At 47.3% G+C, this 22,065-nt stretch overlaps 12 protein-coding genes across 12 annotated transcripts; 6 read left to right on the forward strand and 6 right to left on the reverse strand.

The window, feature by feature from the left end:
- Positions 1-16: 16 nt before the first annotated feature.
- Bathy17g02100 (predicted protein) lies at positions 17-3,447 on the forward strand (the record flags this gene model as incomplete). Its single annotated transcript, XM_007508279.1, has 2 exons — positions 17-172; positions 442-3,447. The coding sequence occupies 2 exons, from the start codon at positions 17-19 to the stop codon at positions 3,445-3,447; spliced, it is 3,162 nt and encodes a 1,053-aa protein (XP_007508341.1).
- A 110-nt stretch (positions 3,448-3,557) lies between these two features.
- On the reverse strand, positions 3,558-7,322 carry Bathy17g02110 (cobyrinic acid a,c-diamide synthase; the record flags this gene model as incomplete). The annotated part of the gene is made up of 1 exon (XM_007508402.1): positions 3,558-7,322. One exon carries the CDS (start codon positions 7,320-7,322, stop codon positions 3,558-3,560), a length of 3,765 nt encoding a protein of 1,254 aa, XP_007508464.1.
- Positions 7,323-7,871: 549 nt separating this feature from the next.
- Bathy17g02120 (50S ribosomal protein L18) lies at positions 7,872-8,495 on the forward strand (the record flags this gene model as incomplete). Its single annotated transcript, XM_007508224.1, has 2 exons — positions 7,872-7,881; positions 8,086-8,495. The coding sequence occupies 2 exons, from the start codon at positions 7,872-7,874 to the stop codon at positions 8,493-8,495; spliced, it is 420 nt and encodes a 139-aa protein (XP_007508286.1).
- Positions 8,496-8,850: 355 nt separating this feature from the next.
- Positions 8,851-9,939, forward strand: Bathy17g02130 (predicted protein; the record flags this gene model as incomplete). The annotated part of the gene is made up of 1 exon (XM_007508390.1): positions 8,851-9,939. One exon carries the CDS (start codon positions 8,851-8,853, stop codon positions 9,937-9,939), a length of 1,089 nt encoding a protein of 362 aa, XP_007508452.1.
- A 132-nt stretch (positions 9,940-10,071) lies between these two features.
- Bathy17g02140 (beta-galactosidase alpha-2,6 sialyltransferase) lies at positions 10,072-11,214 on the reverse strand (the record flags this gene model as incomplete). Its single annotated transcript, XM_007508213.1, has 1 exon — positions 10,072-11,214. One exon carries the CDS (start codon positions 11,212-11,214, stop codon positions 10,072-10,074), a length of 1,143 nt encoding a protein of 380 aa, XP_007508275.1.
- Positions 11,215-11,655: 441 nt separating this feature from the next.
- Positions 11,656-11,928, reverse strand: Bathy17g02150 (rubredoxin; the record flags this gene model as incomplete). Its single annotated transcript, XM_007508238.1, has 1 exon — positions 11,656-11,928. One exon carries the CDS (start codon positions 11,926-11,928, stop codon positions 11,656-11,658), a length of 273 nt encoding a protein of 90 aa, XP_007508300.1.
- A 217-nt stretch (positions 11,929-12,145) lies between these two features.
- On the reverse strand, positions 12,146-12,502 carry Bathy17g02160 (unknown protein; the record flags this gene model as incomplete). The annotated part of the gene is made up of 1 exon (XM_007508358.1): positions 12,146-12,502. One exon carries the CDS (start codon positions 12,500-12,502, stop codon positions 12,146-12,148), a length of 357 nt encoding a protein of 118 aa, XP_007508420.1.
- A 281-nt stretch (positions 12,503-12,783) lies between these two features.
- Positions 12,784-15,502, forward strand: Bathy17g02170 (translation elongation factor G; the record flags this gene model as incomplete). The annotated part of the gene is made up of 2 exons (XM_007508372.1): positions 12,784-12,831; positions 13,331-15,502. 2 exons carry the CDS (start codon positions 12,784-12,786, stop codon positions 15,500-15,502), a joined length of 2,220 nt encoding a protein of 739 aa, XP_007508434.1.
- Positions 15,503-15,676: 174 nt separating this feature from the next.
- On the reverse strand, positions 15,677-16,456 carry Bathy17g02180 (unknown protein; the record flags this gene model as incomplete). Its single annotated transcript, XM_007508229.1, has 1 exon — positions 15,677-16,456. The coding sequence occupies one exon, from the start codon at positions 16,454-16,456 to the stop codon at positions 15,677-15,679; it is 780 nt and encodes a 259-aa protein (XP_007508291.1).
- A 281-nt stretch (positions 16,457-16,737) lies between these two features.
- On the forward strand, positions 16,738-17,712 carry Bathy17g02190 (ubiquinone/menaquinone biosynthesis methyltransferase; the record flags this gene model as incomplete). The annotated part of the gene is made up of 1 exon (XM_007508298.1): positions 16,738-17,712. One exon carries the CDS (start codon positions 16,738-16,740, stop codon positions 17,710-17,712), a length of 975 nt encoding a protein of 324 aa, XP_007508360.1.
- Positions 17,713-17,960: 248 nt separating this feature from the next.
- On the reverse strand, positions 17,961-19,781 carry Bathy17g02200 (pteridine transporter; the record flags this gene model as incomplete). Its single annotated transcript, XM_007508413.1, has 1 exon — positions 17,961-19,781. The coding sequence occupies one exon, from the start codon at positions 19,779-19,781 to the stop codon at positions 17,961-17,963; it is 1,821 nt and encodes a 606-aa protein (XP_007508475.1).
- A 402-nt stretch (positions 19,782-20,183) lies between these two features.
- Bathy17g02210 (predicted protein) lies at positions 20,184-21,986 on the forward strand (the record flags this gene model as incomplete). Its single annotated transcript, XM_007508331.1, has 1 exon — positions 20,184-21,986. One exon carries the CDS (start codon positions 20,184-20,186, stop codon positions 21,984-21,986), a length of 1,803 nt encoding a protein of 600 aa, XP_007508393.1.
- Between the last annotated feature and the right edge of the window lie 79 nt (positions 21,987-22,065).

Below are 22,065 nucleotides of genomic sequence, written 5' to 3' on the forward strand. Positions count from 1 at the left end.
ATCAAAACGCATCATCATGTTAGCCAATTCGTGCGCTGCAGCAGCGACTTTTGGAATTCACACGCAGTCAAATGCACTCGTGACGTCGAAAATACGCGCTAGGAAAACACCAAAGTTAATTCGATCGCGCGTTTTATCGAACGCGATCGCGGGTAAACCGGTTCCGCCCGAGGTACGGAAAAAAATTGCACACCTTTGTTTTACGCTTATTTTTTTTTATCTCTCTTTGACGGCGGTTTTGGTTGAGAAAGCGACTGTTGTGCATTTTATCTTTTCGCGGGTTTCGCACTCGAGGAGGAGGTTCCTCTTCCTCTTCTTCGTCTTCTTCCTCGTCGTCTCTCGCTGCGACTGCTGCCAAACTGACGACTGTTCTCATTCTCTCCCGCTCCAATTCTTCTCGTCATCCTTTTCAATACTACTATGTACTACTAATAAAAATAGGATCAACCTTCGCCGTTTTCGTTCGAAATCGAACTCGACCAAGTCGAGTCCGTCATGGCAAAGTTGCAAACGCCCGTCAGAATAGCAACGTACGTCGCCGGGGTCTCTTTAGCGACCGCCACTGGGGGTGCTTTGGGTAGCGCTACTAAGAATGCCGTCGTGAAAACCGGGACGGCTTTAGTCGCCGGCGCTGGTGCCGCATACGGCGCCTCTCTCGTGGATAAGAAACGTTTCACTGCGGCCCCGAAGGCGTTGTGGAACGAGTTGAACAACCGGAACCCGTTGTCGGTCGACGCCTCGGAAGTTCAAGCCGTTGGGCAAAGGTTTGGGATTAATAACATTGGCACTCAATGCCCGAGAGAAATCTGCGGTTTGTACGACGCGTACTTGTCGTCGTTGATTCCTATGGGAGATGCGCCGGTCAAAGGTTGGGAGCCGGAAGCTTTGCGACAGTTTCGCGAAACTTTAGGATTGGAAGACTCGGAAGCTGCGCAGGCACACTTGGAAGTCGGGAGAAGATTATACCGCAAACGCATAGAGTTGGGCGATAAAGATACCGAGCTCGAGTCGAGAGTAGAGTTTCAAAAGTTAGTCTACATCTCGCAGATGACTTTTGGCGAAGAGAAGGCGCGATTTATGTTGCCGTGGAGACGCGTTTTTCGCGTGACTGACGCGCAAGTCGCGCTCGCGCTTAAAGATAACGCGAGTCAATTGTTTCGCACATTTTTAGTCGATAATGGAGCCGTCGCAAACGTAGATGCGAATGGCTTAGCAGAAGCGAAAGAGTACGCCAATGGTGATTTGTTGTTATCGGACGATATTGCCGGTGAAATTGTGCAATCCGAGGCGAGAGCGCACGTGGTTGAAATCGTCGAATCTGCCTCTGAAATTGCCAAGCAAAGAGGATCAGCGCGTGATGTCGATACGGTTGAGAAGAAAATTGAGAGCATTTTAGATTACAACGGTCGTCTTGAGGTAACTTCGAGCGCTTGCCCGGGTGTCGGCCCGGTGACTTTGTTTGGCGGCGAGTACGACGCCGATACCAAAATCAACGAATTGAAAGAATTATTTAAGATTTTCGTCGAGCAAAAAGTGAAAGGCGGCGAACTCTCGCAAGTGTCTTCGGCTAAACTTGGTAAACTGCGATTAGTCTTTGGCTTAGGTAACAAGGAGGCAGATGCCATCACATTAGAAGCGACAACGAAGGCATACAGATTGTCGTTGAGAGACGCAGTCAAGTCTGGAAAACTAGAATCTACAGAGTCGCCAGCGAAAGTTTTGCAATCCATGTGCGAAGCTTTACAATTTCCTCCAGAAGTTGCCGAAAGTATTCACAGCGAAAACTATCGCGCCAAGTTAGAGACGTTGTTGAAAGACAAGGTTCTCTCGGATGAGGGCGCCGATGAAGCCAAGAGAGTGCGAAAATTATTGTGCATTCCGCAAAAAGTTGTCGATCAGTGCGAACGAGAAGTGCAAGGAGAAATCTTTCGCATGGCGTGCAAAACTGCGTTGGCGGTGCCGACGGAGTCCTTCAACGACGAGTTGAGAGGGAGAGTTCGCAAAACGAGAGAAAATGTGAGAATTTCAGACGAGCTCGCGCTTGACGTCTTAGGCCAAGAAGCGAAGAGAGCGTTCATGGGATACATAAAGGATTCCAAAATCAAATCGAACAAAGTGGACCAAATGAAAGAAATCAGAAGAATGGTATACTTCAACGAGGGTGTCATCACGCCGTTGGTTAACGACGTGACCAAGGGGAAAGCGGAAGCTGCCGCGGAAGAGTTGGCGAAACTCATGAAGGAGGCTCAAGAAGCTGCCGCGAAGGAGGAAGCCGAAGAGAAGGCCAAGGCTGAAGCGGAGGCTAAGGCCAAAGCCGAGGCCGAAGCTGCTGAGAAAGCTGCTGCTGAGCCGGAAGATATTGCGGCGAGGTTCCGCGCGCAGCGAGCTGCTGCCCAGTCTTCTTCCGATTCTGAATCGACTCCGGAAGCTCCCAAAGAAGAAGAAAAACCAAAAGAAGAGGAAAAATTCGAAGCCAAGATCGAGAAACCGCCCACACAAAAAGAAATCACGCTCGAGAAGGAGTTGGATGACGTCACTAGAAAAGCCATGTACAAAGATTACCTCATGTTTTGCATGCAAGGCGATCAAGTGAGCGCGCCGATGGGCGTGCGCATCACGATTGAGCGCGACCAGTCCGAGTTTACTCGTTTACAACAGTTGGGCGAAATCTTAGGATTGAACATGATGGAGATTGGTGAAGTGCACAAAGGCTTGTCCGATAAGGCGTTCAGAGCGCAAGCTGAACAGATGTTAAGCGATAACCAAGGTTTGACCGCGGCACGCGCTGAGAAGCTCAAGGAGGTCCAAAAGCAACTCAATATGCCGGACGAAGAAGCTCAAAAAATTATCAAAGGTATTACTGCAAATAGAATGATGTCTGGTTTGTCCACACAAATCAATAGCGGCTCATTATCCGCGAAGGATATTCGAAAGATGGCGGAAGATGGCGTTGAACTCGCGAAGCAAATTCCGTTGACGAGACGAGTCGATCTCTTCAAGAAGAACGTCGAGCGCAAGCTGACTTCCGGTGAAGGCATGGGTGAGATCGAGGAAATTTCCAAGACTCTCGTCCAAGATTTAGGTCTCGAGCAAGAGACGGCGGATAAAGAACTCGTCAAAATCGCGAACGAAAAGAAGAAATCTCAAATGGTTCAAGCAGTTGCCGTGTTGAGACAGAAAGATGCACAAAACGTGATGAAGAGTTGCAGAAACTTGGTCGCCGCACAAGCGTTGGCGCCGGATTCGCAAAACTTGAACTGGCCGGTTGAGAGCGAGCTCTTCGACGTGTACTCAGTCTATGCAAGCGAAGTCAAGGATCCGACCGAACTGAAGGCATTGAGAACAGTGTTGGGCTTAAGCGATGAAAAGGGTGAAATGTTAGAAAAAGTTGTCGCGGAGGGCGGATTTAAGCTCGAAGCCGACGCATCTAGTGAAGCTTTATTTTAATCAGAACAAAACGAACCACAAAAGAAAAAAAGAACACAGAACAAAGCAGCGTATTCGTTTTCACAAGCTCTAAAGTCTATCTTTTGTCTAAACCTCTAGTGATTTTTCTCCTAATGAAACGAAGAAAAAAAGTTTCGAAGCCGTCCCGGACGAACTTTCTTTCCAGCCTCGAGGTTGAGCTTCAGACACATTCCTTCAACCAAAGGTTCCTCGATGAGATCGGGGTGAAAAATTCTAGCCAACATTTCAACTCCATCGACTAATCTTGGACCTGGCCTAGAGAATATTTTGTTGTTCAAAATGTATACCTCTCGGTTCTTTACCGCATTCAAATTCCACCAACCCGGTTGCGAAGCTAAAACTTCAACCTTCTCCAACGTCTTCTCGAAAGAGCCTTCGAAATTTATCAATAGCACGTCCGGTTGATGTTCTAATACGCGTTCCCACCTGAGAGCCTCCGCTGGTGCTCCTGGTTCTTGCAGCTCATCGATTCCTCCCGCAATCATCTTCATTTCTGGGAGCCAATGCCCGCCGCTGATGAGAGGTTTGCACGCCTCTAAAGAAACGACGCGAGGACGCCTGTCGAACCCGGGTGCGACTTTCAAAGCAACGCGTCGTAATCGATCGCGTAGGAGTTTTACCGCGCGTTCAGCCGCAAAATCTTGACTCGCTGCATTACCAATCTGAAGCATAATCTCAAAAACATCCGTCAATGTGTGCGGAGCGATGGGTAAAACGCCTTTCATGTCGTTATCTTCCGACTCGTCTGCTCGATGTCCCATGAATTCGGAGTTGTTCGAGTGCGCGGAATCTTGAATGTGTTCTCTCCACGCACGAGCTTCGCGAATTGCCCAAGCCGTACTTCTGGGATCAACGAATTCGTCCAAGCATGATTCACAAACGTCAGGAGCAAGAATGATCTTCGCGTTTGAGCTTCTCAACATGTTTATGTTTATTTCCATGTTGTTTGGCCCGGAATGCCCGGAAGCGTCGCCTCGGTGCGAAGATCCATATCCCGAGCTCGAGTGCGTGGACTTGTTCGAAGAATCACCGCCGAGAAAGTTAGACTTTCCATTCCCCGTTTCATTTATCGAGCGCGAAGAGGTCATGACTGAATGCGCTCTTTGCACACCTTTTGGATAATCGCAGTCTGAAGTGATGCCGACGAGCCTATGTTCCAAGCCGAGGGCGTACACCATCTCCGTGGCGGCTGGCGAAAGACTACAAATATATCCCTCCGAATCAGGTTCTGGAACTTTCACAAGCGCAGGCGCGTGATAATGACCGCGTTTCATGGAGTTATAAGCGTCTTCTCCCGATGTACCAAAATTACTTCTCGAACTCACCTCTTTCTCGTTCAAAAAATCAGCTTGGGAATGAATTCTGTGTAACGACCCAAAGCTCGCGTTCGATCGCATGGATATGTCTTGCTTATGAGATCCCGTGGCTTGCGCGAGCAAATTCATCGATCTTGACTTAAACATATTAAAAGCTCCGGAGAGATTATTTTGGACTTCAGTCAAAGTGGCCTGATGGTTGGCGAACGGACCGCCAGCATTACTGGCACGGCTCGGAGATATCCCAAACTCACCAGTTCCTCCCAAATCCATATCTCCGGAAGATAATCTTCTGGAATGCCCAGCTGCTTTATAACGATCGTTTGGAACTCTAGACAAGTCGTGCTCTGAATCCCTCCGCTTTATCATCGGCGGCTTACCACCGCCACCACCAACTACACCGTACAAATCGCTCCTCATGGCGACGGTGTTAGAAGTTCCTCCGGCGTAATTGTTCAGATCGTTCATCGAGGGTCTTCCTCCATTCCTTAAACTTCTAATTTCGTTCACCACGTCTTCTTCCAAAGCCAAACGCTTCGCCGCGGTTGCTGCTTTTTGGGCGGCGATCGTAGCTTCCGCTTTCACAGATTTGCACGACTTCACGAAAGATGTCGCAAACGTTGGATTCCCTCCAAAATGTAAGTGAACGTTAGATACCAACACGTTATTCCAAGCAAATCCTTCTCGCATGTTCTTATTTCCACCGCTGGTGGTGGCAACACCACCAGTATTGTTGGTATTATCAATCATGGTTGCACTCGTCGAGGAAGAGTTCGAAAACGTTCGTTCAAGCGAGACTGACGAATTCGACCCGCTGTTCAAATTACTATTCTTCTCGGATGCACTTCCACCAACTCCATCTCCATAATCGTTCTGAGCTCTATCGTCCTCCACTGAAGACGGCTTCACATCATAAGTTGCTCTCCATCCAGAAATAGGAGAATTCGTATCGTCTTGTGACCTGATCTTTTGCGGAATTTCACCAACAATTTCGTAGTGATGTACTCTTTGCCCTCGCGCAACTTCTCCAGGAGGGAAAAGTGGATTACCAATACTAATTCTGACGTCTAAATACCCTCGAGTTTCCGTTCGCGCGAATCTCGTCGCAAACGGAGCTAATCCACACATATACCTAGGTTTCGATGAATCGGATGACGTCAGCGATTGGCTCAAAAACATCAAACCACCGCTCTCGCCATAAACTACGCCTCCCGCGGAAGCAAAGGCGGTGACTCCCATGCGTAAAGGCCGGTTATTCGTCAACGCATCTGCGTGGCACTCGGGATAACCACCGGGAAATATAACGCCTGCGATGCCTCTCGGAAGCTCGTCACCGGCAACTGGACTAAAAAATACTAGTTCTGCGCCGGCGCGTTCTAACAAATTCAGATTCTCTGGGTAAAAAAAGCAAAAAGCATCGTCTCTCGCAACTGCGACGCGTACTCTTCCGTCTGGCCGTATCGTTTTCGTGGGGCTCGCGAGCATATTCTCCGCGTCTCTTCTACTTTTACTATTAGCACTACTACTACTGCTGGCAACCATCGTATGCGCTGGACTGGAGGATCGGCCGCCATAAGTTGACGAAGTTGCGCACGTCAACAAAGTTTCGTTGAAGTTTGTATCGTCCGAAATGAATTCCGCGATGGAAAAATCTTTTGCTAACGCTAAAATTGCATCTATATCGACGGTATTTTCAAATACCTTTGCGATCTTTTGCATTTTCAAAGCGATGGACTCTTTGGAATTCGGTGACGCGCCGTTCTGCGGCCCATTACCGTTCAAATGATGATGGTAATGATGATTGTTGTTGTTGTTATTGTTGTAATATGACGCCGACGGATTTTGGAAATCCTCCGTCGACGATGGTGTCTTCGGGGATCCATCGCCGGTGAATGAACCCGAGGAATTATTGTTGGTACTATTGTGGAGTCCACCATACTCGTTAGATGATGGCAAGGACGATGGAGCGTTCCCATTCATGACGAGTAAGTTTGTGTCCTTGGGAACCGCCCCGCACATGACCACGTTTACATTCGACGATTTCATCGATTCCGACAATCGTTTCGCGTGTTGTAAAGATCCTACTTTATTGAACACAACACCCGCAATCGAGAGTTCGGTATCAAATTCTTGGTATCCTCTCGTAACTGCGGCTATCGATCGTGCCATTGAGTCACAATCGCACACTAATATAACCGGAGCTTTCAGCCACTTTGCCATTTGCGCGGTGGAACCGTTTTCAGAGTTTGGATCGTATCCATCGAATAACCCATCGAGACCATCGACAATGGCCACGTCGCACTCGCTCGAAAATTTAGCTACGGTCGATATGTTATATTCTTTTGTCAACATGATACCATCCAAAGAATGTGATGGTCGGTTAATCGCTCGTTCGTGTCTTAAAGGATCGTTAAAATCCGGTCCAACTTTAAACGCTTGCACTCGTAATCCTCTTTGTTCTAAAGCTGCCATGAGACCTATGGCCAGAGTGGTTTTACCAACCCCAGCGGAGGTTCCACTGATGACAATTATCTTCATTCTTCCTCGCTTTACTTTCTTCTTCTTCTTCTTCTTTTATCTTCACGATGACGTGTAACAAACGAACAACATGATTTCATCAAGTATCACAAACACACCTCTGTCTCCCTTTTCTTCTCTCTTCTTTTTTTGAGGAATCGATTGAGAAGGAAACCAAGAAAAAACCTCTCTCCTCTCTGCGTTCGCGAGGAAGAAAGACAAACAAATCCGTCACAACAAGCGCGGAAAAAAAAGTGAAAAGGGAATCATCATGTTTTCTTCTCTCTCCATGCGATCAGCGTTAGTCGGCACGTCGGTTCCTACCACGTCCACGAACAGTAGAGGTACGCGCGTGCATAGTTCGCGTCGCGCATAGTCCGCGCGAATTCCGGGCACATTTTTTGCGTCTTTTTTTTGCTCTTTTCCTCTCTCGTTCGTCGTCGCATTTTCTCGGAGGCGTCGATTTGGGTCGACCGTGAGTAAGGAAACCGCGAGATACATCACTCAGAGAGCACACGAAGCGTGAATAAAGAGAGTAATCATATCCTATGGATACTTTTCTATCTTTGTATGGCGTTACGTGCACTTTGAGTGTTCGCGCGTGCGTTGCCAGGCGCATCTTCGCCAATTCGAAAACCTCAAGAGAAATTTGGGAAAGGAGGAGAAAAGGAGGAGGAGGAGGAGAGGTTTATCCACTTTTTTCTAAAATTTCTTTCTCCAAAACCAATTTGTTTCAATTACTCACTCTTCTTCTTCTTCTTCTTCTTCTTCTTCTAAACAACAGCTCAACAAAAGCAAACGGTCGTGACCACGGTCGCTCGCTTGACGCCGAAAGAGGCGAAAAGACAGCAGCGCCATCGAAAAATCCGTTCCAGACTCACTGGAACTGCCGATAGGCCGAGAATTAGCGTGTACAGAAGCAACCAACACGTCTTTGTGCAAGTCATCGACGACGACGCGCAAAAGACTTTAGTTTCCTTAGGTACGCAGAGTCAAGAGGTCAAAGCGGTCGTTGGTTCCGAAGAGTGGAAAACGAAGACTGTGGCTGCGGCGAGTGAGTTGGGTAAGATGTTGGGTAAGAAGTGCGTCGACGCCGGCATCACATCTGCCGTGTTTGATAGAGGAGGATTTTTGTACCACGGCAGAGTAAAAGCCGTAGCGGACGGTTGTAGAGAGGCTGGTGTGGCTATCTAAGACAGAGTATATATATATGCATAGTTAAATCTTGACCATCACATATCGGGGGATAGATGTACTCATGCTTTGTTGTTAATATTTCACGAAAATCTTTATTAGTCGATACATGTATTACACACACAGATTATAAATACGCGTCAAAGTTTCTCTTCCTCCTCTTTTTGCTTTTTTCCTTTCGCTTTCTCAACCACCAAAAACAAAAAACAAAAAAAAAATCGGACAAAAAAACGCATCGGACGGATATCTACTTCTTCTCCGCTCTTCTCTTCTACATCACACTTTAACTGCGCGCGCACGAAGAACGATTGAAACTTTGAAATATAATAAGAGAGTATAATAAAACATAATAACAATGAGCGCATCACTTTTCAATGCCGCGACGACGAGGACGACGAGTAGTATCACCTCTTCCTCTTCCTCTTCTTCTTTTTCGAGAAGATTACTTTCCACGACGACGACGTCTTCCTCTCTCAAGAGCACGACGAACAACAACAACAACAACAGAAAGGTTGGTCGTGGTGCCGTCGTCGTCGTCAATGCGGTGTACTCGGAGAAGAACTTAGGTTCTGCTACCGTCAGAGGTACGGTCAGAAAAAGCAATGAAGACAGATTAGCGGCGACGTTTAACCCAACTCCGCAACCAGGGAAACCTTCGGTAATCATATCTGCTTTGGATGGTCACGGAGGCGATGCCGTCTCGGATTGGCTCTCTAAAAATTTACATCAAACGATCACAAAGAATATGAATCCAGATAAATTTCCGTTGGAGGCGTTGTCGGAGAGTTGCATAGAGTGCGATGAAGTGTGCATTGCGCCCCCGGAAGGTTTTTGGGCATCCTTCGGCGAACGCGGCATCGGCGGCGCCAAGTGCGGCAGTACCTTGGCTTTAGCGGCAATCGTTGATGGCAATAAATTGTGCACGGCGAACGTCGGAGATGCGAGAGTTTTGTTAATCAGAGACGGGAAAGCGGTGCAACTTTCCGTCGACCACATTCCGGACGATGAAAACGAGAGAAAGAGAATCGACAGAGGAAACCCGAACTTGAGAAAATCGATGGTTGAGTTTACGAATGGAACGTGGAGAGTTGGCGGCGTTTTGGCGCTTTCGAGAGCGTTTGGTGATTCTTTTTTGAAAACTTCCGGGAAGTTCGAAGGTATCGGAGAGAAGAATGCCGATTATGGGTCTGGATTTGGTTTGAACGCGGAACCAGATTGCGCTTTTGAACAAATCACGGAGAAAGACACTTGGGTATTGTGCGCTTCCGATGGTTTGTTCGAGAACGAAGTCCGAGGCGGGGGTGGCGGTTTGACGAACGAAAAGATCGCGGAAATGTTGAACGCGACGACTGCTGACCCGCAAACCGTTGCCAAAGAACTCATCGCCGCCGCCGTGAAAGGTGGCTCCACCGATGATATCACGGTCCAGGTGTTGAAGCTCTAAATGTGGCACACAGGCGGAACAGAAGGAGAACGAAGCTTAAAAATTCTTGTTATTTATATACACGTGCATAATAATTTATGAATCTAATTAAAGGTTACTTACAACGCATGAGCTCGCTAATTGTTGTTTCCTTCAGTGCATCGTTGCCGTATCGTTCAACAATAAACGACGTCCTTTCGTCGAATGTGCGAAACCACCACCTCTGCCGCCCTTTTGAGCGGACTCGTGTACGATAACTGAATTCGGAAGCTCTTCCGATAGCTTTAATAAACACTCTCGCTCTTTTATCCACGAGTGTCTGTTCGCTAAACCTTTGCTTGGCGGGCGAATAAACCCACCTGGACGTCCCCAATCCTTAGCTTTACCTAAATACTTCTTGAAATAATACCCGGTACCGAAAGTGAAACCATAGACATCGACTCGTGCGCACATGTGCATTGCAAACGTGATGCCCGCCATCCCGTTACTCATCCACGGTCGTCCAACATCCTTCGGCGCGTTTGTTTTGTGTACTTTCCAGTGTCCGTCGACGTACTTTTCCACCTTATCCGGCATTTGTTCTAATCTACACTTTCCCTTCGAGTTTTGTCCCTTGTACCACTTCCCTTCCCGAACGACGCAAATTTCTCCATCCTTCTCTGCGAATCCCGATCGGTCGCGATTTTGGAATCGAAGCGTCGTCTTTGAACCGACATCTTTCTCGTAGCCTTTGTGTGGCGCCTCGTTGAATCGAAAGACCGCAGTGTGTGCGTCAATTTCGCCGCCTAAGTTTGAGTTTCGCATCGTTCCCGCGGACCCTACAATCGCGCACGTGCTAAAGTCGTGCAACACTTTCTTGTTCTTCTTGTATTTCGGCCCAGCTTTCGGCCACTCTTTGAGCGGCGTCAAACACCAGTCTCCATCTTCTGGCTCCCTCGGCACGTCGCAATTTTCTCCATCTGGAAAGAACACCGGACATCTGCACTTACCGTCGATGCAAAACATTCGATCCCCTTGACAGTCAGACGTAGAAGAACAACTCCCAAACGTCGGCGGTTTCGGTTTCGTATTTTTCTTCGCGTTCGCTAACGCCAACTCGCTTATTTGTCCACCCAACAACACGCTCACTGAGCTGGACTCTTCCTCTTCCTCTCTTTCTAATTGATCTAAATCATCCGCCTCTGGGATAACGTCTAAAGATTTCCTGTTCTCAGTCGTGTATTCAATCGCTTCGTTTCGTTTCTCTTGCAGTTCATCGATGGCTTTCTGCACGTGCGACATGCTCAGCTCCGACATGGATGCGAAGGACGATGAGGATGAAAATGAAGAAGAAGCTTCAACGACATATATGAATGACAACAAAACGACGAGTAGTGCGCAATGAGAAAGGAAAAAAGATGGTGGTGGTGGTGATGATGAGAAGATCGCACGAATATCTCGTCCTCGCAGACGAGTTCGTGTTGTTGTTGTTGTTTCCATCATCGACATCTCTTTCACCTATTTTTTGTGAGGTTTGGACGACGTCTTTTGTGGTCGTTCTTCGCGAAAACGCGTCGCGAGCGAGCGATGGGAAAACCGTACTTAAAATGTGAGCAGTATGTGTAGTAGCAATAGATAGTATTATTAAAAGAGCGCGTGTGCAATCGAGTAAACACGACGACGACGACGCCACATTCCAAAGTAGAAAGAATAATGCGCGCTTAGTCTTTCTTTCGCCTTTCCGCTTCTTCTTCTTTTTTATTCTAACAAATATCCAGCCAAGAAGAACACAAAGAATAAAGCCAAACCGCCGTAAATCAATTTTGACTTTTCGCCTTCGGTCATACTGTTCGTTCCAAACCCGTAACCTTGGTTTTGTTCGAAGCCAGCGACTTGTTTGCCGATGGATTTGAACTTTGACTTGGACGCGCCGCACACCGGGCAGTTCCAGTCTTCTGGCAAGTCTTTAAACGGCGTTCCCGCGGAGACTGGATAGAAGTCGTCCCCTTTCTTTGGTGAATATTGGTACATGCACGATTGGCATCTGTTTCGTTTGATGAGGTGGAGGAACGATAGATGATGGATAAATGGATAGATAGAGAGCGTGATGAGTTTGTTGTTATTGTCGTCAATATTTTCGCTCCCTTGAAAAGATGATGACTGACAAAAAGAAGACAAAGAAGATAGAACAAAACTTCTCGGACGACGACTGACAGAAAGAAAGAGAGAATACAAAGAATAAAACGACTTACTCGTGTTCGCCGTCGCCTATGACTGCAAATTTCTCCTCCAACAAAGGGTTATCGCGATCTAAGACGCCGCCTTTACCTCCCGCGTTCGCCGTCGGTTTGAACATGTATTCATCTTCTTCGTTCTCCGTCGCTCTGATGACGACGTTTTCTCGGGTTCCTCGTTTTTGTTGTTTTTGTGTTGATGATGATTTATGAAAGGAAACGAAATTATTCGTTTTTGAGTTCTTGCTGATTAAACCACCACCCAAAGAAGGAATGGATGCGCTCGTCTTCGAGGAAGAAGAGGTGGAGGAGGAGGACGAGATGCGTCCTGCCACGACGACGGTGGAAGATGATGCCGCGAGCGTGAACATCTTTTGTTCTTGTTGTTTTAAAGAGGTGTTTGGAGTGACGTTTTCTACGATTTTCTACGAGTGCTTATTTTTGTTTTTTCGCTGCTTTATTGATGACATCAGCACAAAGTCGAGTTTGCGGCTCTGGTTCTCCCTTTTACTTTTGTGTGTGTTGCTCTTTTTTTTTTTAGGCGCAAACTGAAAAATCATCTTCGAAGAAGAACAGAAGAGAAAGCAAAAAGAGCGCACGCGAACCTCAAACGTCACTAAATTGTCGCACATTCAATCATTCACAAACTAAAATGTCTCACGCGCTCAGCTCATCCAGAGTGTTAACCAATGCCTCGGCGGTACGTTGTCGTTAGTATTATTATTTTTTTCCTCCTTTGTTGTGTCGTGCGAATTTGGGAGAAAAAAAAGCGCCCACCGTGCTCAATTTGGGGGCGGAGTGACGTCCACAGTGATGAGATGGATAAAAGCTTCATCGAGCGCGACGAGGTCTTCCGATGTTCCTTTTGAACTGAAAGAGCGCAATTCTCGCGTACAAATACTTTGAGTACGAGAATTGCGGTCTTTCAGTTCGCTCCAACGTGTGCTCGGTGTCACTTTTCGCCGCGCGTAATCTGTTTTTACTCCTCTCGCCGTCACACGCGAAATCTATCTCACTCATGATTGGGTGAGGTGAAAGATTATAAAAATAGGCAAGAAAAAGTGACAGACCGGAGGACGGACGCGCGTCCGTCCTTACGAACGACTCATCATCATCATCATCATCATCATCACAAAGACTGACCGCTTTTATTCTTTCTCTATATACTCGTATAACAAAACTTGATAAAATAAATACAGCTTCGCGCGAAAGGCTCCTCGAAGAAAGCCTCGAGAAAGAACGTCATCGTTCGTGCTGCCAAAGAAGAAGCGGAGGCGCGCGTGGTGCCGTTGGAGAAGTACCGTAACATCGGTATCATGGCGCACATCGATGCGGGTAAAACTACTTGCACCGAGCGTGTCCTTTACTATACCGGTAAATCTCACAAGATTGGAGAAGTCCACGAAGGTGCGGCCACCATGGATTGGATGGAACAAGAACAAGAGAGAGGTATCACCATCACCTCCGCCGCGACGACGTGCGCGTGGAAAGACTCCCGTATCAACATCATTGACACTCCGGGTCACGTCGATTTCACTTTGGAAGTCGAACGTGCCTTGAAAGTTTTAGATGGTGCCATCTGCCTCTTTGACTCTGTTGCCGGCGTTGAGCCGCAATCAGAGACCGTTTGGAGACAAGCGGATAAGTACGGCGTCCCGAGAATTTGCTTCGTCAACAAGATGGACAGAATGGGTGCTAACTTTTTCAGAACTGTCGATATGATCGTCAAGAACTTGGGCGCGAAACCGCTCGTTATCCAAGTCCCGATTGGTGCCGAAGAAGAATTCGCCGGCGTTGTTGACTTAGTTGAAAACAAAGCCATCGTTTGGAACGGGGAAGAACTCGGCGCCTCGTTCGAATACCAAGAAATTCCGGATGACTTGAAAGAAAAGTGCGCGGAAATGAGAGCTCAACTCATCGAAACTGCGGTTGAACAAGACGAGGATATCATGATGATGTACTTGGAAGGCGAAGAACCGAGCGTTGAAGACTTGAAAAAGTGCATCCGTAAGGGTTGCATCGCCTTGGACTTTGTCCCGGTTGCGTGCGGTTCTGCGTTCAAGAACAAGGGCGTGCAACCGCTGTTGGATGCCGTTCTCGATTACCTCCCGGCGCCGACTGACTTGCCTGACGTTAATGGTTCCGCCGAAGGTGACGCTGAAAAAGTCATGGCGAGAAAGCCGTCCGATGACGAACCTTTCGCCGGTTTGGCCTTCAAGGTCATGGCGGATCCGTTTGTCGGCACTTTGACTTTCGTCAGAGTCTACTCAGGTGTTATGGAAAGTGGATCTTACGTCTACAACTCCGTCAAGGGCAAAAAAGAACGCATTGGTCGTTTGATGGAAATGCACGCGAACGAAAGAAACGATGTCAAAATGTGCAGAGCTGGTGATATCATCGCCGTTGCCGGTTTGAAAGATACCACGACTGGCGACACTTTGTGCGACAACGACAAACCCATCGTTTTGGAAAGAATGGAATTCCCTGATCCAGTCATCAAGGTTGCCATCGAGCCGAAATCCAAGGCGGATTTGGAGAAGATGTCTACTGGTTTGGTCAAGTTGGCCGCCGAAGATCCTTCTTTCCATTTTACTCGCGACGAAGAGACGAACCAAACCGTCATCGAAGGTATGGGCGAATTGCATTTGGAAATCATCGTCGACCGATTAAAGAGAGAATTCAAGGTTGAAGCTGACGTCGGTGCGCCGCAAGTCAACTATAGAGAATCCATCTCCAAGCCGGCGAGCATCAAATACACGCACAAGAAGCAATCTGGTGGTTCCGGTCAATACGCCGACGTTCAAATCAAGTTTGAACCGCTCGAACCGGGAACAGGCTTCGAGTTTGCGACTGACTTGAAGGGTGGTTCTGTCCCGAAAGAATACATTCCGGGTGTCGAGAAGGGCTTGAAGGATTCCATGATGACGGGTGTCATCGCTGGTTTCCCGGTTGTTGATGTTCGTGCCACGTTGTTTGACGGCGGCTACCACGATGTCGATTCCTCCGTCATGGCTTTTGAAATCGCCGCCAAGGCTGCGTTCAGAGAAGGTATCCCGAAGTGCGGGCCGAAGCTTCTCGAGCCGATGATGCAAGTCGATGTTATCTGCCCGGAAGAATCTATGGGTGATGTTATCGGGGACTTGAACAGTAGAAGAGGCCAAATTGGTGAGCTCGGTGACAAGCCAGGTGGATTGAAGACTGTCTTGTGCTTCGTGCCGTTGGCGGAAATGTTCAACTACGTTTCCAAATTAAGAGGTATGACGAAGGGCAGAGCGAACTACTCCATGAAGCTCGCGAGATACGAACCGGTGCCGATGAATATCCAACAAGAGCTCCAAAAGGCCAAGGCTGATGCCAAAGCCGCCGCCTAAGGATCACTTCTCGTGTAAATTTTTGTTTGTGATGAGTGAAGCGTATATATAATAATAGAATAAGAGAGAGATCAGCGTTATAGAAGAAGAGATCATGAGAATGAGTGTATTGAATTTACTACTTTTTGGAATATAATTTCGTTTAAAACCAATAACAACCAATACCTGTAGCAACTAACTAGTTAAACGAGAGGGACTTTGACTGCCCACGTCGTCTTCGCGCGTTATTTCCTTTTCTTTCCGCCGTCGTCTTTGACGTTGGCGAACGAGAAATAGCTTGCACAACATTACAGATAAAACTCCCAACGAAATTATGAACACAAACGCAAAGTAAAAAGGAATTAACTTCTCACTGATTCCAATATCGAGTAGTGGAAAACTGCAAAAGAACAAGAAGCAATACAACACGGAAGGATCTCTCCCCGCTTTATCCTCTTTTCTCCGTTTTTCTTCTTCTTCTTCTCCTCCTCCTCCTTCTCCTTGTTTTCGCCCTTTCTCCTCGTTTAGAAGCGTACGATACGCCGCAGATTCTTCTCTCTCGCACTTTCTCATGCCGAGAAGCGTTGTGACGGATGCGCCGCTTTCGATGAAGAAAGCTCCGCACGCTTTCATATCAAATGTTCTCAGTTCTTCGCTGGTCAATGGTATCCTGGAGAGGATGAGAGTATCAATTGCTGACGCACAAATCGTACACGCGCCATCGCTCGAAAGAATATCACTTCCGCACGATGAACGGAGGGGTTTCGTAAAACTCGTTATCTCGTCGTCGTTACCTTTCGTAATATCGGCATTCTCTCCAATTAATGGACAAGACGACTTCTTCGTGGTTGTTTGTGCAGCAGCCAAGATAGGAGGAGACAAAAGAAGAAACAAAACGAAGAGGAAGACGTAATGCAGCAGCAGCATTAATGGCCCCTTGGCAGAGAAGAAGGACACGCTCTTCCTCCTCGTCATTTTTGTCGTCAATCAATACTACCAGCGATGAGAATAGGAGTGATGAGTAAGAGTAGTAGAGTAAGAGTCGCAGTAGAAGTAAGAGTCGCGTTTTTTCTTGGCCTCCCCTCGTGTATTTTCTCTCTTTTCCCGGGATAACAAAAAAAACTTCATCTCTCAAAATTCCTTCTTTCTTAAAAAAGAACACCACATTTCACTCTCATCATCATCATCTGTCTCATCATCCTACGGGAACGAGCAAGACGCCCATCCGAAGGAACTAACTGGCCTCCTTTTCAAGAATGCATTCGACGACGACGACCACATCCGCCACAAACACACGACAACAACGACAGAGACAAAGGAAACAGCATTTAAGATTTTCTCGAAGCGTCTCTTCCTCTTCCTCGTCCTTTCCTCCAAAGCAGCGTCAGCGCAGTACTAAAAACGCGACTGCAACGACGGAAAGGAAAAGAGGAAGAGGACAGAGAACTGCGCTCGTCGCTTCCACATCATCATCTTCTTCTGATATTGCGGGTAATCCGTTCGAGCAAACCACTCAAGCCGCGTCGGAGAGGCAAGACCTCTTCAACGACATAGCGCCAGTGTACGACCAATTGAACGACGTTTTATCTTTAGGCTTACACCGCGCATGGAAGCGAGCGACGGTGAAATGGTCGGGAGCGAGAAAAGGAGATACAGTTCTAGACGTCTGCTGCGGTTCCGGTGATATCGCGCAGAGACTTTCGGATCGAGTTGGCGACAAAGGAACGGTGTTTGGTTTGGACTTTGCGGAAAACCAGCTGAGGCGAGCGGCGGAAAAGATGGAAGAGAAGACGCCGTCGACGAGTAACGAAACGAACACGGCAAAAATTAAATGGGTACAAGGCGACGCTTTAGATTTGCCATTCGAGGACGACACGTTCGATGCCATCACGATGGGGTACGGGCTAAGAAATGTGAGAGATATTCCAAAGGCGTTGTCCGAGTTGAAACGCGTAGCAAAAAACGGCACTAAAGTCGCCATCTTAGATTTCAACAACTCCAGAGACGAGACAACCAATCAAGTATCTGGATTTATTCTCGATAACGTCGTCGTCCCTTTCGCGAAAATGAACGACGTCGAAGCGGAGTATAAATATTTGAGACCAAGCATTGAGAGGTTTCCAACTGGACCGGAGTTGGTCGATTTAGCTTTAGCAGCGGGCTTCGAAGAAGCGACGCATTACGAACTTCAACCGGGAGGGTTAATGGGGTGTTTAGTCTGCCAAGTTTAGCAGTTTTATATGCAATAATTTGCTGCACATGTACTACAGTAGTACTACTAGTAGGTAGTAGTTTTATATTCTTTAATCTGTGCTGCGATTGGTGCTAGTAATTTATATTGAATACTTGTTTTTGTTTTTGTTATAAACACATATACTACAAAAATGGTGCTACGAGCGCTTTGCTGCTTTTTCTATAAATAAATCTTTGTTGTACAGGAATCCTTCTCTCTCTTTTTCTCTCCATCTTCTTCTTCTTCTCACTTTATCAAAGATTTCTTTTCTTCCTCGGTGACGTACTTATCGCCAACTTTCTTTGAGGAATTATCGAAATCTGTGATAGTATCCGTCATCAAAATGTTTGGAACGAAGATGAACGTCAGAGGAATCGCGAGAAGCGGCAAGCAAATACCGCAAATCAAGATGAGATTCGGCAAGTTATCCCAGTTGCAACTTCCCGAAGTCAAATCGGTTTTAATGCCCGCGTAATCCATCGCAAATGTCCCGAAAGAACCACTTAAAGACCCCCCTAAATTTGCAAAACTGGCTAAAATGGCAAACATTGTCGTTTCTAAATTTTTCGGACACATTTTCGCAATCAACACTACAGACGGCATGTACGCCATCATGCCGACGATAGATTCTAACACCGCATCGCCAAACATGTAAAATGCTTTATCGGGAATGCTCAAATAGTCCACATTCCATCGCTTCACGATTGCGTAATCGAAAAACGATCCGAGCGACGAAATCACGCTCGAAATCCAGAACGCTTTTCGTAAGCTCCCTTTTGAGAAGAAGATGTTGAACAACCAAATACCGACGATTCCAGAACATTGCCCAACGATGGACGTGTAGACGGTGAAATATACGTAGTCAAAGTGTGGCCCGCCTGGATTGCATTTTGCATCGACGGTGAACCAATACGTCATGGCTCCGCCGAAAGATACCGATAGCACGGAGGTGATGAATAAGAAAAACGTCGCCTTTGCCAACTGTCTCGGCAGAAAGAAATATATCAACATCGACAAAAGTAAGCACGAAATCGAGGTGATGGCTAAGACTGTAGTCTCATCTAAACCTGCAATTTGAATGCCAGCAATAACAACGCAAATGATACCCATCAAGATTGCCATCATGTTCATCGATCTTTTTTCTCGTTTCGCTTTCTTCGTCTCCTCGTCTTCCTCACTGTCTGCAAACGTGACAGATTTCTTCGCGTTACTCGGTCCCATTCCATCGTCCTCCTCCTCGTCGTCGTCGTCGTCCTCGTCGTCATCGACGACAACTTCGCCTTTCTTGCTTCTTTTTACTCTCAATTCCGGCAATAACCCGCTCGCCGAGGTGAGAAAACATTGCACGGCAAAAGGCAACGCCATCCAAAAGAGAAGATGATAGTTTTCATCTTTAAGCGCGATGTAGGATAAGACCGTCGCTAAAATCCCGCCTAAAGTAATGTTACCCCACACGTACGAAACCATAGACGCAGAGTGGCTTGGATTGTATCGCATGGCTTCGGCGTATTTCCCTTCTGTGAGTAAATCCGCGATGGCGACTTGGGCGTTGATGAGCGTCAAGCCGGCGATGTAATACAAACCGTTCGATCGATCAAACTTATACGTGGCAATGAAGTAAATCGCACCCGATCCGATTAAAGACGAAGCGGCGATGTACCATCTCTTGTTGTATCCAAAAATAGGAACTCCATCGCTAATCATCCCAATCAAAGGCTTCACCGTCCACGGAAACGAAGCCACGATGCCGTATTTTTGCATCTCAATCGCGCTCAATTTCAAGTATTTTTGGGCGTACGGAAGTCCACTCGACCCGACTAAACCAATCATCGCTCCTTTCACGCCAAACATCACCGAGACGATCATGAAGACTAAGGGCCATCCATAAATGATGATCATTTTTCTCATGTAATAATAAAACTGCACGAACGGGTTGTAATAGGAAATGCCACAACATTGCGTCGTTTTATACTCCGTCAAGTCCACTAAAATGCGTTTGATTTCTTCCTTCTTTTTGGATGATGATGGTTTCTTTCTGCCTCTTCCTCCTCCTCGGTTTCGAAACATGATGATTAATTGATGATCAAATCAGATCAGAGTGCTCTCTTCTTAGTAGTATCAGTATTATTCTCTGTCGTGATACACTCTGATAAAGTTTTGAAGTATGATGAAAAGTGCGAGCGCCCCGCGGGGGATTAAAAACCAAAACTCTTCCCTTTCTTCTTCTTTTGTTTTTGGGAGGAATTTTCGAGAGACAAAATGTGTTTTCCCCGCGCCCCCATTTTTTTTTTTCACTTTCTCTCTTCTCTCTCTCTCTTCCTCTGAAAAAACTGATAAAGAACACTTGACAGAGAACAAACTCCACCATGGACAGTCGTGAGAATAAATCACTCTCTCTACATACTTGAAGTTTACTACTACTACTACTACTACTACTAATAAGAAGTTTTTATTAAAGGAGTAATAACAATGGGTGGGTATAAGTACCGCATTGGAACGCACAACGGCGCTTCCTCGTCCAATCCAGAGTCCACGCAGTTGCTCAAAGTCGTCGAAAACGACGATGGCGCCACGATGGGGGGTGGGAGATCTGCTTCCTCCTCGTGGAGTTCCAAAGTCGTCGCGACATCAATCGTCACCTTTGTCGGAGTCTCGTGCGTCATGGCCGTGCAACAAAAGATGGGTGCTGGATCATCAGTATCAACGGTCGACGTCGTGCCTGAACCCGGAGTACCGACGACGACGACAACCTCGGGAACGAACTGGTTCGCATCAAAGACCGCGGGCTGGACGAAAGGAATTTTCCCGTCCTTTCGAAGAAGTGGTGACGACGGCGAGAACAACAACTTGTCCTCTTTGTTAGGCTCGGAACACTACACGCTGAAGGACGTCGCGGACTCCTTTCGACAGTTGGAATACGAGAGAGATAAAACGAGAGGTCAATCGAACAGTCTCCACGTTTTCTCTTGGACGCCTCAAGCTGGATTCGAGATGTTTGATTTGGGACCGTCGAAAGAGGCGGCGATGAAGGACGCCTCCATCGATCGTTGGCAAAGACCCGGTTGGACGTTTGATTTCATCAAAAAAGGGTTACAAACCTACTTCCCGAAACGTTTCGACGGCGTGCACGACCCGAGACCGTTTCGAGTGGTCATTTCGCACGCGGATTACCAAACTATTCCGTGCTCCAACCCGAACAACAACAAAAAATGCGCCAAACTTCCCGCGCCGGTGTTCACTTTTGGGTCTGTCCCAACTCACGTCGACCGAAAGATGGAGAATTTGAAGCAAATGCCGACGTTCTCCACTTTAGAGTGCTTGTGGGGCCACATGACGGCGAAGAGCGAACCGGAGCACGGGAAGTGCAGATGGTTCGTTCCGCAAACCAAATACGAAGGTCACTGCGAAGATAAATCGAAAGAAAACTGGTCGTTTTTAGATGCCGGGGAAGTGCAGCTTTGGGACAACGTCCCGTTCAACACGTTGACGCCGAAAGTCGTGTGGAGAGGCGCGGATTATCCGTTCGTTGCCGCTTTTTCGAACGACGACGCCGGACAAACCGCCGCTTTGTTCTTCAAAAGAAACGCTCGCTTGCGTTTGCAGGACAAATCCGCCGCTAAAGTCATCGAGACTGTTGGCGAACAAAACTTGCCGCCGAGATTGCACGCGGCGTTGTTATCGAAAGCCGAACCGAATTGGATGGACGTTAAGTTCTTGCGACCGAAAGTTATCCCCGGATTTGGCGATATCGACGATCAGTATAAAGGTTTGGAAACGGTCGAGCCGATGACCAAGTGCGAAATGGCGAGGTTCAAGTACCACATCGATATCGGTGGGAACGGTGGAACCACGTGGCAAGGTACGATCGATAAGTTAGCCATGCCGGGTTTGCTCTTTCATCACGATTCTGGGATGAAGGATCATTTCCACGACGAGTTGAAACCGTGGGTGCATTACGTTCCGGTCGCGGTGGATTTGACCGATTTGAAGATTAAATACGAGTGGGCGGAGCGCAATCCAGAGAAAGCGGAAAAGATTGCCAAAAATGGTCAAGAGTGGGTGCGAAACTTCATCAGCGAGAAAGGCATGGAAGAACAAGTGCAGAATTACTTTGTCCAGCCGATGACGGACTACATAGCTAAATACGACGACGATTGCGAAGTCTGCACGAAGGAGCGCATGTCGTTCGCCCAGAAAGTGCACGCGGTGACGGATGGTTCGATGAGTGCGGCGAAGATGAGTTGGTCGAAACGAAACGAGTTGCAAAAGTAATTCTTCTCTCTCGCGCGCCATCTTGTAAATTCGTGTTCAAAACATACTAGCAGCTACTAAAATCAAACGACAACAACAA

The sequence above is a fragment of the Bathycoccus prasinos genome, assembly GCF_002220235.1.
Source record: "Bathycoccus prasinos genomic : Chromosome_17".
Classification (NCBI taxonomy): domain Eukaryota; kingdom Viridiplantae; phylum Chlorophyta; class Mamiellophyceae; order Mamiellales; family Bathycoccaceae; genus Bathycoccus; species Bathycoccus prasinos.